This window comes from Vulpes vulpes, chromosome 5 (assembly GCF_048418805.1).
Source record: "Vulpes vulpes isolate BD-2025 chromosome 5, VulVul3, whole genome shotgun sequence".
NCBI lineage: Eukaryota > Metazoa > Chordata > Mammalia > Carnivora > Canidae > Vulpes > Vulpes vulpes.
Window position 1 is genome coordinate 92,874,043 of NC_132784.1, and position 17,158 is coordinate 92,891,200.

Genomic DNA, 17,158 nt, shown 5'->3' on the forward strand with positions numbered 1-17,158 from the left:
GAAATGAATGAATATATAAGTTTATGCACAAAGATATTCATTAAACATGTAGCAGAGAAACTAGCATAAACTGTTAAGTAAATGATGGTTCATCTATGAGAAGATAAAGAGCCATAAAGTTTTAGAGGTTATGCAAGCAGGGGGTGTCTAGTGGCTCAGTCAGTTAGGTGTCTGCCTTTGGCTCAGGTCATGATCTCTGGGTCCTGGGATCGAGCCCCAATTCAGGCTCCCTGTTCAGCATTCGTGCTCTCTCTCTCACTCTCTGTTCTCTCAAATAAATAAAATCTTAAAAAAAAAAAAAAAAAAGACGCTAGGTAAACAGGAAACTATCCAGTGTTAGGGAGAAAAAAAGCAAACTATAAAGCAGAAAAGGGATCCCTGGGTGGCGCAGCGGTTTGGCGCCTGCCTTTGGCCCAGGGTGCGATCCTGGCGACCCGGGATCAAATCCCACATCGGGCTCCCAGTGCATAGAGCCTGCTTCTCCCTCTGCCTGTGTCTCTGCCTCTCTCTCTCTCTCTCTCTCTCTGTGACAATCATAAATAAATAAATTTTTAAAAAAAACTTTTTAATAAAAAAATAAAATAAAACCGAATAAAGGGGCACCTGGATGGCTCAGTTGGTTAAGCGGTTAAGCGTCTGCCTCCAGCTTGGGTTGCAATCTTGGGGTCCTGGGTTCAAACCCTGAGTTGGCCTCCCTGCTCAGCAGGGAGTGTGCTTCTCTCTCTACCTCTTCCCCTCCCTTTGCTCTCTCAATGAATAAAATCTTTAAAAAAATAAAATAGAGCACAATTACAAATTCTGCTCTTTAAAAACTATATATAGAAACATACTAAAATCTTTACAGTAATAATACTTGGGTAGTGGGATTATGGGAGATACCAGTTGTTCTTTCTGCTTTGGTGTATTTTCCATAATATTCTAAATGATTACATATTATTTAACAATAAAAATAAATTGTGTATTTTTAACAGGTAGGAATATTAAGATTGTGATGAGGTTGCACAACTCTAAACATATAAAAACCAGTGAACTATACACTGAGTGAATTGTATAGTATGTGAATTACATATATTTTAATAAAGCTATCAAAAACATACAGGTTTATTTAAATCTTTACTGCTAGAACAGTTTAAAAAAAAAAAAGCAAAGGAGATGGAAAAACCCTAAGGGATCTTCCAGGCTGGTACTCTCATATTAGGGACAAGTTTTGGCCAAAGAGAGTTCATTAGCAGCCAAACCTACTGGGATTCAGGCCTCCTCCCAATCTACAATAGCTGCCATTACAATATAGCTGCCATTTCCATTTACACAAAAGGAAATATATTAGTTTCATAAATCCAGATCAGATTATGGGGCGCCTGGGAGACTCAGTCAGTTGAGCATCTTACTATTGATTTCGGCTCCCGTCATGATCTCGAGGTCATGAGATCAAGCCCTACATCAGATTCATGCTCGTCCCGAGTCTGCAGAGTCTGCTTGTCCCTCTCTCCCTACAGTGCTCCTTCCCCAGTTCACACACTTGCACACTTGCTCGCTCACTCTAAAATAAACATATAAATAAAATCTTTTTTTTTTTCTTTTTTTTAAAGATTTTATTTATTTAGTCATGAGAGACAGAGAGAGAGAGAGAGGCAGAGACAGGCAGAGGGAGAAGCAGGCTCCTCGCAGGGAGCCTGATGTGGGACTCGATCCCAGGACTCCACGATCACACCCTGGGCCAAAGGCAGGCGCTAAACCACTGAGCCACCCAGGGATCCCCCTCTTTTTTTCTTTTTAACCTAAATTTGATTAGGTCCTTTTTTTGGCCCCAAGTTCATTTAGAAGAAAAGGTGTCCTAAAATTTCTGAAGTAAATACAGCAGTCCCAGAGAGAAAGAAATCAATGGGAATTTATGTTAAACTAGATTTTAGCTCAATTTATTTGATAAAAAGCCTCAACTATAATTCAGTGAAGGAACAGACATACTCATGATCATTAAAACTGCTGGAATTCAGGAACCTGGACAAAGCTGAAGTAGAAGACTTCCAAGCTTCCCTTCCAAGCTAATTAGGGATTAGCTTCCCTAATCAAGATTTTCTTTTCTAAATGAAAAGTCAATATCACAAATACTACTACAGCAGCAATCTGTAAATATCTCATTTCAGTACTGCAATATTCTCAGAGCCTGATATAAATCTACAAGTACACTCAATTTCTCCCCCACAAAGGTACTTCAAGGATAACATGGATTCAAGGTCTACATATGCTATGAGAAATTGTACAACTAAAGACTCAACACTTAAAACTCTAAGTATTAAAATCTAGTACAATGAGATTGGCAATTATAGAGTCACCATTCATCCCCCTGATTCAACTCATATTAAACATATTAATGTTAAAATTCCTTACCATAAAGAACAAACTGGATGGATGTGTGCACTAATTATTTTAGCAATGCCTCTTGTCAAGAAATCCCAGATGACAATTCGGCCATCATTACAGCCAACTGCAAGCAGCGTGCCCCACCTGTTAAAGGTGCAAGTCAGGGCCATGCTGATACAATCCAAAGTTCCATCGGCCTCCTAAAAATTAAAATGAATACGAGAATATAGACAATAATATCAAGATATCCAAATTATTTCTCAAAGGTTCTCTATCATCTATGACACTTTTGTTTAATTTAAATTATGATGTGTACCAAAAGAAACTCTATTGTGTTTTTACACCTATTAAACTAGCCAAAACGAGGAAATAGTTATAAAAGCTAATTTCTGGAAACAGATGTGATTAATCCCATACATTACTAGTATAACTGTACTCGATGTAGAGGGCAATTAGGCAAAATATAACAAAATTCATTAAGAGTCATCCCACTGACCCGGTAATCATAGTCTTGGGATTTATTATGAGAAAAATAATTTATAACAAAACCCCTAGAACAACCTGTATGTGCAACATTAGGAACCCATGTCAAGCCATTTAAAATAACCATAATGGTTACACCAACAAATATTTCAAGTATTACAAGATATTTTTACAGTTAAAAAGTAATGCACATTTAGAGCATACACATTATTACTATGCAAAAACACTGACTAAAGCTAGAAAAACACACAGGAAAAAAAATCTATGTACAGGTGATGGTACTGTTTGTGAAAGATTCTTCAGAGTATTTTTTTTAAGATTTACAACCTTATGGTGAGATTTTCCACCAATATTGTCTATCTATATCCTCTCTCCTCAAAATTCAATACTGAATTCCATATTATAGCAAAAGAGGTATCATCATACTTAAAGCTCCTGTTGTCAAAGGAGGGGGGGAATCAAACAACATTTTCCATTCAAACACAAAAACTATCAAGTTACCATACTCCTAAATTCACAATAATACTATACTCTTACCTCTGGATAATTCTGCCCAAAGGACTCTGCAACAAAGCAAAGAAAGAATTCATGGAGCATGTGCAACATACCAAGGATCCTCCAGCTCATAATTGGTGGATGCAGTGGTCTGCAAAGTGTGGATGGGGAACTGCTTGGTAGCAGGGGGTAGCTCTGGGACTTGGGGGCGGGGGGCACACCTATTTCATTATCATTTCAAGATGGCATCTGCCTCTTTACTCTCCTACCTCCTAAGTTTACAGATGAGTTCTCCTGAGGCCACATCAGCAGTGATATTGTAACAGAGTGCATGCAAAAGTAGATGCAAGAACTCTGCCAACTTAAAAAGACAACTCATAAAACAATGCTCTCCTTCCCACTCTTTTTGTTTTAGAGAAGTTATTTTTCATAAAAATGTTACTTACATAAACAGGTAACGGGGCTATGCTGGTTATTCTGAATTACAAACTTTTAAAAATCCAATCTGTCAAACTATCTTAAGTCAGATGAACTCTCTGAAACCTTCATTAGCAGCAGCCAACCAGCCGTGGTCATCTACCTTCCTATTAATGACATGTGCATTGTCACATCATCTGGTAGTTGATTACTGATGCAATTCTCTAGATTAATTTCTTAAGCAAATGACAGTTGGTGGTCAACACGCCTAAATGCTTTTCCTATATGAAATGTGGTGTTCACACAGAAGTCACAAACATTTCAAGCTGCAGATGATGGCATGATGATACCGCCCACTTCTCAGAACTGTCACATCAGCAGCAACACTATATTTGTCAGGATTTACTTATAACATTACCTAAGTATTTTACTACAGTGGTCTTTATACTGAAAACTGCAGGTCCATGAAAGCTGTTTCACACATAAGGCACCCAAATCAGATTTCATTTAAAAAAAAAAAAAAAGTCTAGGGATCCCTGGGTGGCTCAGCAGTTTAGCACCTGCCTTTGGCCCAGGGTGTGATCCTGGAGTTTCGGGATCGAGTCCTGCATCAGGCTCCCTGCATGGAGACTGTTTCTCCCTCTGCCTGTCTCTCTGCCTGCCTCTCTGTCTCTCATGAATAAATAAATTAAATCTTAAAAAAAAAAAAAAAAAGTCTACTTAAAAGAAAAAAAAAGTCTGCAAACCAGTTTTATGTGACATTCTGTCCTTTATAAAAATTAATTGAAAACTAAAGAGTGAAGGATGCCTGGCTGACTCACTTGGAAGACCAGGCAACTCCTGATCTCGGGGTTGGGAGTTTGAGCCCCTTGTTGGGTGTAGAGATTACTTAAAACGAAAGGAAGAAAAAAAGAAAAGCCACAGTGAAAACAGAAGTAATCAAAAAGCACCAGCCCTACAGTAAAGAACACTAAAAGAGAGATGAAACTAAAGGTAAATGTCCCCAAAAGGTAATTATCTTGATTTATCTAATGTGAACCAGACTTAGAGTGGCTGACTGCATTCAATTATGAAAGAAGGACCTGAAATGCTGAAACCAGATCAAGAAAGGTTTTTTGGGGACGCTTGGATGCCTCAGCGGTGGAGTGTCTGCCTTTGGCTCAGGGTCCTGGGATTGAGTTCGGCTTCGGGCTCCCCCGCAGGGAGCCTGCTTTTCCCTCTGCCTGTGTCTCTGAGCCTCTCCCTGTGTCTCTCATGAATAAATAAATAAAATCTTAAAAAAAAAAAAAAAAGGTTTTTGAAAGAACTTTTGTCAAGTTACTGAAGTAATACATGTAATACAGAAATGTGTAATTAAAAAATTGTTTCCTCTGTGCAACCCACTCACCAAGGTTAAATATTCCATATATTTCTATACGCCTATTTGTATAAGCAAATATAGAAGCATGTATTTATTTAAGCATTCATATATTTACAGTTGTATTTTTTTTAAGATTTTATTTATATATTAGAGAGACAGGCGGAGGGAGAAGCAGGCTCCATCCCGGTCTCCAGGACCACGTCCAGGGCCGAAGGTGGCGCTACACCACTAAGCCACATTACGCATACAATGTGACTTGTATCATCAGTAATTTGGCTTACACATCTTTCCAAATCAGTAAGACAGATCTATATTCACACGATTAAGGAACAAACAAACAAAAAGCATTTATCCAAAAATTTTAAAAACAAAAAAAACACAATGTGAAAATATAAAATACTGGGAAAGGAGCACAGTGTGATATGCTGTGTTGAAATAAGTAAAGCCACGTAGAAGATTCTGAGCTAGTCCAGAATCCATGGACCATTTAAATGTATGACTACCTCTCAACACAGACTATCCCTTGTATTTCTGATTTATGTTTTTATGATGGGCTTTTCTTTTTTGCGAGTTAATCATGCTAGTTAATAGAATTACAATAAGGTGCTTAAAGGAGAACAAAGAGAAAGTGAAATATAAAAAAGACTAGGCTAGGGGATGCCTGGGTGGCTCAGCGGTTTAGTACCTGCTTTTTGCCCAGGGCATGATCCTGGAGTCCCAGGATGGAGTCCCGTGTCTGGCTCCCTGCATGGAGCCTGCTTCTCCCTCTGCCTCTGTGTGTGTGTGTGTGTGTGTGTGTGTGTGTGTGAATAAATAAATAAAATCTTAAAAAAAAAAAAACAGAGTAGGCTAATCTAGAACAGTTTTGTTGGAGGGCCTGAGCAAGATTGCCGTCAAGCAAGATTACAAAACACAAGGCCCTTTCCTCAGAAAATGTTCAAAATCATTTATATTCTCCATCTTGCTACCATCTACCATTTTCTGTGACAATTAGATTTCTGAGATTTTAAAAACCATACAGGGGGAAAGAAAAGAACCCCAAAAATGTGGATGCCAAAGAGACATAAAACCCTGGTCAGAAATTTCACTTCATGATACACCTGATACAAAAAACATCAGTGACTTCTATAGCAAAACAACTTTTCCAAAACTGATTACAAAAGAAAAATCCTTGACTGGATCAATCAGTAAAAAACACATGGAATGGTTGTTAATGACAAACCATTAAAAGAGGGGGAGGGGAATAGGCCCATAAAGATTTTGTGAGCAGTTTCTCCTAAGATTCAATCTCCTTGAGATTCAAGCAGCAATTACTATGTTATTCAAGCTCTTCTGAGCAGAAAAAAAATAGTTTCTTATAAAGCCAACATAACTGACACCAAAACATCAGAGACAACACAAAAAAGAAAATAAGAATTTTCTTAACATAAACTGTACATGACATTTTACCCTTACATTCTACAGACTTGAAAAGTAACTTTTTTTTTTTTTTTTAAGATTTTTACTTATTTATTCATTCAGAGAGAGCGAGAGAGAGGCAGAAACACAGGCAGAGGGAGAAGCAGGCTCCATGCAGGAAGCCCGATGTGGGACTCGATCCCAGGTCTCCAATATCACACCCCGGGCTGCAGGCGGCACCAAACCGCTGCGCCACCGGGGCTGCCCTGAAAAGTAACTTCTAACAATATATATAATTATACCCAATTTCTAAACACAAAGCATCTGGATTTTGTTATTGTACCATGTAAGAAGGCATTACAGTATAGCAGAAAAAACAAAGAGCATGGTTATGGCAAGGGCACTCCTAACATACCTTCATGGCACAATGTACATCCTTAGTCAAGAATGTTTGTAACAGCCACAATCCTATCAGCAGATGCTAAAAACACATTTACTAAAACTCCATAATCATTTCTAATAAAAGGAACAGAAGACTACAATAAATGATACATTCTAACAAAAACACGATTATCATTCCAAAAGGTGAAATATTAAAACCATTACTTTTTTTTTTTAAGATTTTATATATTTATTCATGAGAGACACAGAGACAGACAGGCAGAGACACACAGGCAGAGGGAGAAGCAGGCTCCATGTAGGGAGCAAGATGCGGGACTCCCAGGTCTCCAGGATCATACCCTGGGCTGAAGGCGGCGCTAAACCTCTGAGCCACGTGGGCTGCCCGTTAAAACCATTTCAATTAAGACCATTAATTAATGGTTTTAATATTAAGCAACGAGGAAGACTTTATATATGTCATATATAATATATATTAACCAATAAATATTAGTTAATACCATCTTGGTGGCTCCAGCCAATGGAATAATAAAATCATAGCTGGTTTAACCATTGAATATAAAGAGATAAACCAATTACTCTTTTGCTATCATTGAATACCCAGAAAACACAAGAGGCTCTAATAAGAAAATTACTTAAATTAATAAGAAAATAGGAAAGGGGCTCCTGGCTGACTCAGTCAGGAGAGCGTGCAACTCTTGATCTCAGTGTCATGAGTTCCAGCCACATGTTGGGTGCAGGGATTACTTTAGCAATTAGTATCCAAAAATAGAAATACAAGGAAAAACTCCATTCACAATGGCTAAAAACATATAAAATATTTAAGGAAAAAGCTAATAAGGAGGACAAAAGACATGTATGAAGAAAACTATAAAATCTTAGCTAAGGCCATAAAATCTAAACAAATGAAAAGATAATCTACATTCTGGGATGGGAAAACTTGATGTGCACACACATACACACACAAGTATATATATAAGCATAGAGAAAAATATGGGAGGAAATATGCGGGATTATCAACAAAAAGGAGAAGAAGAAAAAAAGATCACTTTTTAAAAAAAGCATATACATTTTAAAAATGTTAAAATTATATATAATGAATGTGTATCTACATGAATGCATTAAAATCTACCATCTATTATTATCTAATGTGTAGGAATAACATCCTATAGTGTTAAGTGAAGAAAGCAAGTTTCAAGTAATGTGTATAAAAAGGTTCTATTTCTGGAAAAAAGCAAAAACAAAGCCCTAATAAACTGGTTTAAATGCTTGCGTGAGCAAGGAATAAAAAGGATAAACTCTAGACGGTACCTTTTGGGGGAACAGGAGAAAGTTTTTATCTGTATGCATGTGAACTGTTTGCACTGCTGTGATAAATACGTGCTATATTTGTTCTTTGAAAAGCAAGAAATGAAAGAACCACAATGAGCTTTCCAGACTCAATCTCAAGTGGGCTCACCACTTCTCTGAAGTGCGCAAACCTGCATTTATGATTAGCTACTTACTGAGAGTTTATGTGTCAGACTCTGTACGAAGGTCTTTTCTATAGAATTCTCATTCAGTCCTCTCACTTCACTATTCAGTGACCACTGCTGTCACCCGCTAGACCCCAAGACCTGATCTCTACTGCCCACCTGCTTGTACTCACCAATCTTTGTCCCACATTTTTCCTTAAGCTCTTTTCTTTCCCCTTTGATCTCTTCACTCAGGCAAATGGATACTGAAACCACCCCTCAAACAACAGGGTCCAGACCACCCAACCCGGACCAGTTTAAGCGTAACCCTAGACTCCAGCTTGTGCACAGGAACCTCAGAGGGACCTCCTAATACCTTTACCTCATTATAATACTAAAATCTCCTGCCTAAGGAGGAGCACAAACCTTATTTACATAACAATATATGGATAAAAGCATGTTTCCTTAAGGCGCATGTGTGGCCTGGAGCTCACCTATAGCTGTGAGGACAAGGCCTCCCAACTAAATATTCATCCTAACCCTAAATAGAAGGAATCCATTCACACTCACTCAGAGAGACAGCTTTGGAAGTTACTTCCCATGATCGTATATGCTGCAAATAAAGTTTCCTTTGTGCACCAACTACCTGGTGGATCTGTGACTCATCAAGGGGCAAACACCCATTGGCTCAGTGACACTATTACAACCCATTTCACAGATAAACAAAGTTAGGCTACAAAGTCACTTCCAAAGGAGGGAACTGCTCACACAGTTAAAAAGTGGCAAAACTGGAACCTGATCCAGATACCACACTCTTAACTATAACGACACTAAAAAGCCTCCAGAATCTTGCTGGAATTTGACCTCAAGGTTATCTGTAAAACATCACACACCCTTTACTGAAAATCAAAATGTGTCCATCTGTTTTCCTTCAGTACATCTTCCTTTCTCTCTCTGAATCTCAAGGCCGAGAAATATAAGTCAATCAAAAGAAGAAAATAAATAAATAAATAAATAAATAAATAAATAAATAAATTTGAATTAAATTAAATTAAATTAAAAAAAGGAGTAAGTGACCTAGAATCTCTACCTACTGAGGCGTTTTCTTGGCAACAACCAGTGTTCACTTTATTTGTTCCAAAAAAACCATCCCTTCTCTCAGAGAAGATGAAAGAAAAATTAGAAGTCAAGCATCCCGCCGCCTCTTTGCCTCTTTGCCTATAAAGCCTACCGTAGGCCCACAAAAGGTATTTGCTGAGTGCTAAATGAATAAATTTGGTATTGCACCATTCAGTCCAATCAAGCAGGAAACTTTTTTACTCTTCACATTCCACATAGTGTTACAAACACTTTCTAGTGGACTCATTTTTACAATCTTGGCTTTATTACGTATTTCATTACATTACATTACCTTTCCTGACACCATTCTTAAAACACTGTGCCCCACCCCCACCCCCTTAGCTGCGCACCATGGGCCGTGTGCCCCCCGCCCCTTCAGCCATCCAAGCCTTTTCTATCTAGCCTTCTTCCTCCTGCTCTCATGACCTGGAATAATGTCTATTCTCTACACTGCTGAACATCCACCTCCTTGAAGACCTGATCATCATAAGCTCTCAAACCACAGCACAGATCTTTTCCCCAATGGCCCTGTTATTTTCGATTCCAACCAACTCTTCCCTGTTGTAATGGTTAGGTGCAGAGCAGCAGTTTCCATTCTGTTTCCTCAATCTAACAAGTGAAGACACAGTCGGTGGCATTTCTTTTAGAGAAATGCAACTTGCAGGTGTCTAGATGATAGATCCCACCCTCATCCAATGCCTTCACTATCATAATTACTACAGGTCCTGGACTCCGGTCTCGCTTCCCTCACAAAACTGCCACAGCCAACTTTCTAGGACCTGACTGTCACCTCTCACTTAACTGCTTAAAAATCTTCCTCACCCAACAATATACCAAACTTCTAAGTATAATTTTATAAAGTGATTTCATTCTGGCCCCAAGCAGTATTTTCCACTGCACATTTGGCTAACTTCCCATCAGCACCTACTTTAGAACCTCACATAACCCACCCTGAGCACCAGCTGTAGACTACTAACCATTTCTTGAACATACCACACTGTCATGCCTCAGAACATTTGTCCCAACTATTATCTGCACTGCTAAGTACCTCCCCTGACTTGACCCTCTGGAAAAAACCCTACTTTAACTGTACTGTCTGGGTTAAATGACACTTCCTCTGTAAAATTATCCCTAAATTCTACTGCCAACCTCAACGATGCAGAATAAATTGCTTTCAGCTGAACTCCCATAATGTATTCACTTATTATGGGTCTGTATTATACACAATTATTTATGCCTCACTCCTCTTAGTTCTACGTATTTATTCAGGGCAAAGGCTGTATCTTATTTTGGTGTTTTTCAAACAGTAGGGTCCAATCCACCATAAATAGATAAATCAATTTAGTGAGCCACAAGTTTTTTAATAGATTAGAAGACATCAGAGGACATTGAGCATAACAGGGATTAAGTATAATTTTGAAAAACTTAGTTATATATATCTGTATATATGATGGGTTGTGATTGAAAATAGATTTCTTGGGATGCCTGGGTGGCTCAGCAGTTGAGTGTCTGCTTTCGGCTCAGGGGTCATGCGCTCAGGGCGTGACCACGGAGTCCCACATCAGGTTCCCTGCAAGAAGCCTGCCTCTCCCTTTGCCTGTGTCTGTCTCTGCCCCTCTCTCTGTGTCTCTCGTGAGTAAATAAATAAATCTTTAAAAAGAAGGAAAATAGATTTCTTAGGCAACTTGGGTGGCTCAGTCAGCTGAGCATCCAATTCCTGATTTCAGTTCAGGTCACAATCTCATGGTGAGCTGTGGGCTGGGCTCACAATCCAATGAAGCAGGAAACTTTTTTACTCTTCACATTCCACATAGTGTTACAAACACTTTCTAGTGAACTCATTTTTACAATCTTGGCTGGGCTCAGCACTGGGCAAAGGAGCCTAAGATTCTCTCTGCCCCCCTCCTCTCTCCTTCTGTCTCTCTCCCTCTCTAAAGAAAAAGGAAAATAAAAAAGACTTCTTACTGTGAGTTGTAGTAAAAATAGTTTTGAAAAACTTCCTTAACTTTGTATCTCAGATGCATACTGTCAGATACACAGCAAGGGCTTAAAGGTGACTGCTTGAGTGTTCACATTAAGAACACATTATCATTCCTTTCCTTTATCCAGCCAGATATCCTTTCGTGTGCATGCTCCCACAATCACATCATTTCTGTTCCTTCATGCTTTTTATCTGCAATTAACCTTCTCCTTTAAAACTCAGTCACTTCCATAAAAATGCAGATCTCCTGGGTCCAGCCTTCTTTTAAATTGTCTAACTTTCCTGGGGCGCGCCTCGGTAGTTCAGTCGCCTCTAGTTCAGTCGCCTCGGTAGTTCAGTCAGTTAAGTATCCGACTCTTGGGCAGCCCCGGTGGCTCAGCAGTTTGGGGCCGCCTGCAGCCTGGGGTGTGATCCTGGAGACCTGGGATCGAGTCCCACATCGGGCTCCCTGCATAGAGCCTGCTTCTCCCTCTGTCTGTGTCTCTGCCTCTCTCTTTCTGTGTCTATGAATAAATAAATAAAATTTTTAAAAAAATAAGTTCAAATCTGGAATGCCTGGGGGGCTCAGCGGTTAAACCTCTGCCTTTGGCTCAGGGCGTGATCCCAGTTCCAGGATGGAGTCCCACATCAGGCTCCCTGTGAGGAGCCTGCTTCTCCCTCTGCCTATGTCTGTGCCTCTCTCTGTCTCTCATGAATAAATAAATAAACTCTTAAAAAAAAAAAAAAGTATCTGACTCTTGATTTTGGTTCAGGTCATGATCTCAGGATGGAGGGATCAAGCCCCCAAGTCAGGCTCCATACTCAGTGTAGTCTGTGTGTTCTTCCTCCTTCTGCCCCTCCCCCACTCACAGGGGCACACACGCTCGCGCGCGCTCTCAAATAATATCTTTAAAAATATACATAAATTGTCTAACTTTCCAATGATAAATATTCCTAAGTTTCACCCTCAAGAATCTTCTGTGTCATTCAAGAAAAACCTTTCCCATAACTATTTCTTTCAATGTACTGGCCTATCTATCACCTTTCCTCCATCCTGAAGGGTGGACCTTTGGCCTCCACTCTGCCTCTAGCTTCCGCTCAAGTCACCAAGGGGTGCCAAGCTGCCTAAGGACTATACAGAGCAGCCCTTTGTCAGCTCTCAGCCTCCAGTGCTCTACAACTGGCTTCTGAGAGCACATCGTGTATCCTCCTCCACTTCTATGTAGGTAAATACATGGAACCTTTCAAAAATATGCCTAGCTCATAAGTACTATGTAACTCCTAATTTATTATCATTTATTCCTCCTCTTAACCCCTAAATATAGGTAACTAACTGTCCAAGATTCTGCCCTCAGCAGTCTTCCCTTTCTGCCCCACCCACTCTCTCCCTTGGCCTTGTCATCCACTCAGCAATGTTTCAACAAGCCCACCTGCAGTAAAAGTACCCATCACTCTCACAAATCTAAAGCTATCCCCTGAATCCCAGATCCACACTCAACATGCCCAAAGCTGTCTTTGACCAATTTCCTTAAATGTTTACCAGTAATACCACCATTGGCTCCCATCATTTTCATTTCACTGTTCCTCCCCACCCCCACCACATGCAACCAATTCTCAAATTCTGTCTCAACTCTTACCTCCTCGGTGCCTCTTCGTTCCATTTCCTAGCTCAGGCCTTCTCTATCACTCATTTACTCTAGCCCTCCAAAGTGGTTTCACACCACCCAAGACTCAACAACATGCTGCTGGCGGATAAATCTTAAAACTAGAGCTGTGATGAAGTTACTCACCAGGTCAAAACCCTTCACTGGATCTGCCCTACCTTCCTTAAAAAGCACAAACTTTTCAGCTAGGCATTCAAGAGCCTCCACAGAACAGATGGCAGCAACCTCATCTCTTGGCCTTCTCTTTACTCAGTACCCACAACCTGGCCAAGCGGGAACATTCTTTCTCACTGATGTCTCAGCTCCAATATTCCTAATAAGCCCACTTCTCCTTGTATCTTCACACTTCAATCTCTTTTTCACCAATCCTCAACGCCCACTCAAAACTTCAACTCCTCCATAGGTTTTGTTGTTGTTGTTCCTGGTTATCCTTCCTCCCGCACCTCAAAGACATTCCACTCCCTCTTCTCAAGGTTCTTAGCGTTTGGTCATGACCCTTAAAGGCCTATGTTCTGCAATACAGTATGACTATTTAGATAATCACCTTACTCTCCTTGCTTAACAAAAAGCTCCTTACAGTTAAGGACCGTTTCTTCAAAATCTTCGAAACCCTTTAAACATTCAGTACAACTTCTGAGTTGTTTTTTTTTTTGTTGTTGTTGTTATTCGTGGTTGTTTGTTTTTAGAGAAAACTTTACAGCAAGTCATTTAGGAATTCTGGAAAACCTCAGCCATTCTCTAGGCTATCCTGATCAACACCTAATGAAAACCTAAAAGAAAGGATCTACAGTTTTTTTTTTTTAACAACTTGGGTAAGAGGGAGGAAATGACTCAGAGAGAGACAAAAAGCTGCTGCTTCTGTAGTTCCCAGTGTTTTACGCACCGTCCCTGGTGGTTATGGAGCTTAAACAGGAACTCGAGGTACCTGGATTCCAGTGTCAACGATACCATTAACTCGCTTAGCGCCTCCCCGTCCCTGCCCACGGAGGAATTTCAACTAAGATCTGCACGTTCCCCTCCTTAGGCATCCCGTGTTTCTACAAAACAATCTAAATTCTCCAGGTCCCCAAGCCCCTGCCAAGTCTTCAGAGCTTCACCTCAAGCCTCCCATCCTCAGACTCCTCTATCTCCAAAAACCCTGGTCCTGCTGCTCTGGGAGACTTGAGCACCTTCAATCAAATCCAAGTCACAAACTGTCGGTCCCCACCGCCCCACAAGCGGCCTGGAAGCGGCCTCGGGAAGGCCATGCATGCTGCTCCGGCAGCAGCCAGGCTCGTTCCCCCCGCTGCTGCTCCGTAACAGCAGCGCCCAGTGACCCGCAGCACGGCTGTGGCCCTGAGGGTGCAGCCCAGACCCCCCCGCCCGCCCGCCCGCCCGGGTCCCCTCGCCTCCCGCACCAAGCACAGCGCTCCTCACCCAGCAACTCGAGGTTCATCCCTGAGGACTCCGGCCGCCGGGTCTCCGCTCCAGGAACGACGCCTTCTCCCCCGCCTGCTCCCGAGACCTGCGTGCAAGTGGGGGGGGGGGGGGGGGCGCCGCCGAGAGCTCGGCGCAGGCTCCGGACACTTTCTGGTTTACAAGACCCCGTGGCTTCCGCTTTCTTCCCCCGCCTTCCTTGTTCGTTTCAAATGGGCCGTCCGCAGAGATGCCTGATCAAAAAGGGGCACAAACTCGCGCGGAGTCACTTGAGGACGCCACTGACTAAGGGACAAAAACGTCATCGTCGCCTGGTACTGGAAAAGGGGCAAACATCGGAGGCCGTTTTCGCCCGAATCGTGGACGCGAGCCAGAAGTTTCAGGCATGTGGCTAGACTACTAGCTCCCAGGCCTCGCCGTGCAGTGCGCTCCGCGGCGGCGTCCCGGCGGCTGCGCGCGGGGCTGCAGGAAAGGTTCCGCGCGGAGCCGACGGCCCCCGGAGAGCGGGAGGGGGCGGGGCTCCGCAGCCCCCGAGGCGCCGACTCTTCGCGCTGCAGGCTGCGCTCCCCGTGCCTGTTTCAGCCTCGGGGCAGTCACCTCCTTCGCGTACAGATAGGCCACTGGTCGCACGCAGCGTGCGCGAGCCCTGGTCGGGCCTCGGAGCCTGACGGACGGGGCGCCGAGGACCCAGCGGAAGGCCGGCGGAGCGCCCCGCGGCTCGGTCGGGCGGGACTGCGGTGGGACACGGAGCCCTGAGGCCGGGCCAGCTGCTGCTTGCTCGCGAAGAGCAGATTCCCTAGAAGCTGGATTCCGCTGTGGGGTCTGTGGGCTGTCAGACGAAGGAAAAGAATGGGCCAGGCTTGCGGTGGCTCAGTGTGGAGCGCCCGCCGTCGGCCCTGGGCGTGACCCCGGGGTCCCGGGATCGAGTCCCGCATCCGGCTCCCCGCAGGGAGCCTCTTCTCCCTCTGCCTGTGTGTCTCATGAATAGATAAGTAAAATCTTTAAGGAAAAAGAGAAAAAGAATGGCATAGGCTTTCTATTTTGAAAAGGGGGGGGGCTGGAGCTAGATCCCTGTATGTAGATTTAAATTTTTTTTTAATTTTTTTATTTATTTATGATAGTCACAGAGAGAGAGAGAGGCAGAGACACAGGCAGAGGGAGAAGCAGGCTCCATGCACCGGGAACCCGACGTGGGATTCGATCCCGGGTCTGGGCCAAAGGCAGGCGCCAAACCGCTGCGCCACCCAGGGATCCCCCCTGTATGTAGATTTAAAGCCTGCAATCCCAGCTCCATCCCTTACCAACCCGACCTGTTGCGGGTGGGGAGGGGGGCGGGGGAGGGTCTTGCACGTGAAAATGAGGGTGTTGATAAGAGTACCTGCAGGATTATTGTGCAGGGTAGATGAGCTAACACGTAGGAAGTGCTTGGAACAGCAAGCGTCCTGCACAACCTTAGCTGTTTTTTTTACACTTTTCAAAAGATTTTATTTATTCATGAAACACAGTCAGAGACACAGGCAGAGGGAGAAGCAGGCTCCCTGGAGGGAGCCGCAAGCGGGACTTGATCCTGGGACCTCGGGATCACGACCTGAGCCAAAGGCAGACGCTCAACCACTGAGCCACCCAGGCGCCCTAAACCTCAGCTATTATTATTTACAAATTACTTTACCCAGAATTATTCCATTCACTTGAGGCCACGGAGGTGGCTATCCGCCCCATGTGAACAAGTGCGTTCGTTCGTACGCATGACCACAACGTGGGGAGAACTTCATCCAAAATTTTTGTCCTGAGACGCCTGCGTGGCTCAGAGGTTGAGCCTTTTTCTCTTCTGGGAGGTGGCCTGTTGGAGCACTTTGCCTGTATTTTGGATGCAGTGTTTGCCTTGTAGGATACTTAAGGGAGGAATAATATCAGATCCATGTTTAGGAAGGAAAACAAGGACAGTGTGGAGTAGGATTGATGAGAGGAGTGGAAAACAGGTAGGAAGACACTGCAGTAATCCTATGGAGAGATGAGGGAGACCTGACCCAAAGTCTGGGCAGAGGGAAAGAGGAAGGCAATGCATTCAGGAGAGGGGTAGGAGACAGAACTGATACAGTGGGAGAGGTCTCTTGCATGTGGAAAGCAAAGAAGGTCAGGAGACTGGCTCAACTTCCATGCTTCTGCTTTGACAGGGGACTCGGTTTGATAGGGCAGAGTATGCAGGAAAAGGAACAGCTTTGGCAAGGTAGATGGAGAGTCCAGAGTGGGACCTGTTAGGTTTCTTTTTTCTTTCTTTCTTTCTTTCTTTTTTTTTTTTTTTTTTAAGAACTATGCCTCTTTTTCTATTAAAAAAAATTTTTTTTTTTTTTTATTTGAGAGAGAGAGAGCACAAGCAGGGGGACGGGAGGGGGAGAAGGAGAAGCAGGCTCCCTGATGAGCAAGAAGCCTGATGCGGGACTCCATGCCAAGACCCTGGAATCATGACCTGAGCCAAAGGCAGACACTTAACCGACTGAGCCACCCAGGCACCGCATGGGACATGTTAGATTTAAAGAGTCTATGAGAAATTCAAGTGACCATACTAACCTGGGGTTCAAAGAAGAGGTTTAGTCTAAAGATCTACTATACTTCAATTCTAATATGTACATTT

At 42.7% G+C, this 17,158-nt stretch overlaps 1 protein-coding gene across 2 annotated transcripts in view; it reads right to left on the reverse strand.

Moving 5' to 3' along the window:
• The window catches only part of RBBP5 (RB binding protein 5, histone lysine methyltransferase complex subunit), a 39,517-nt gene extending 24,013 nt beyond the window's left edge, over positions 1-15,504 (reverse strand). The window contains exons 1-3 of one of the 2 annotated variants that reach the window (XM_072759420.1): positions 14,527-15,504; positions 3,382-3,407; positions 2,389-2,561 (exon numbers count right to left, since the gene is read on the reverse strand). In XM_072759420.1, the coding sequence (XP_072615521.1) occupies positions 2,389-2,561; positions 3,382-3,407; positions 14,527-14,545 (218 nt within the window). In that variant the 5' untranslated portion in view covers positions 14,546-15,504. The remainder of the gene's footprint in view (positions 1-2,388; positions 2,562-3,381; positions 3,408-14,526) is intronic. The other variant, XM_072759421.1, reaches the window with a different exon arrangement.
• Positions 15,505-17,158: the final 1,654 nt, after the last annotated feature.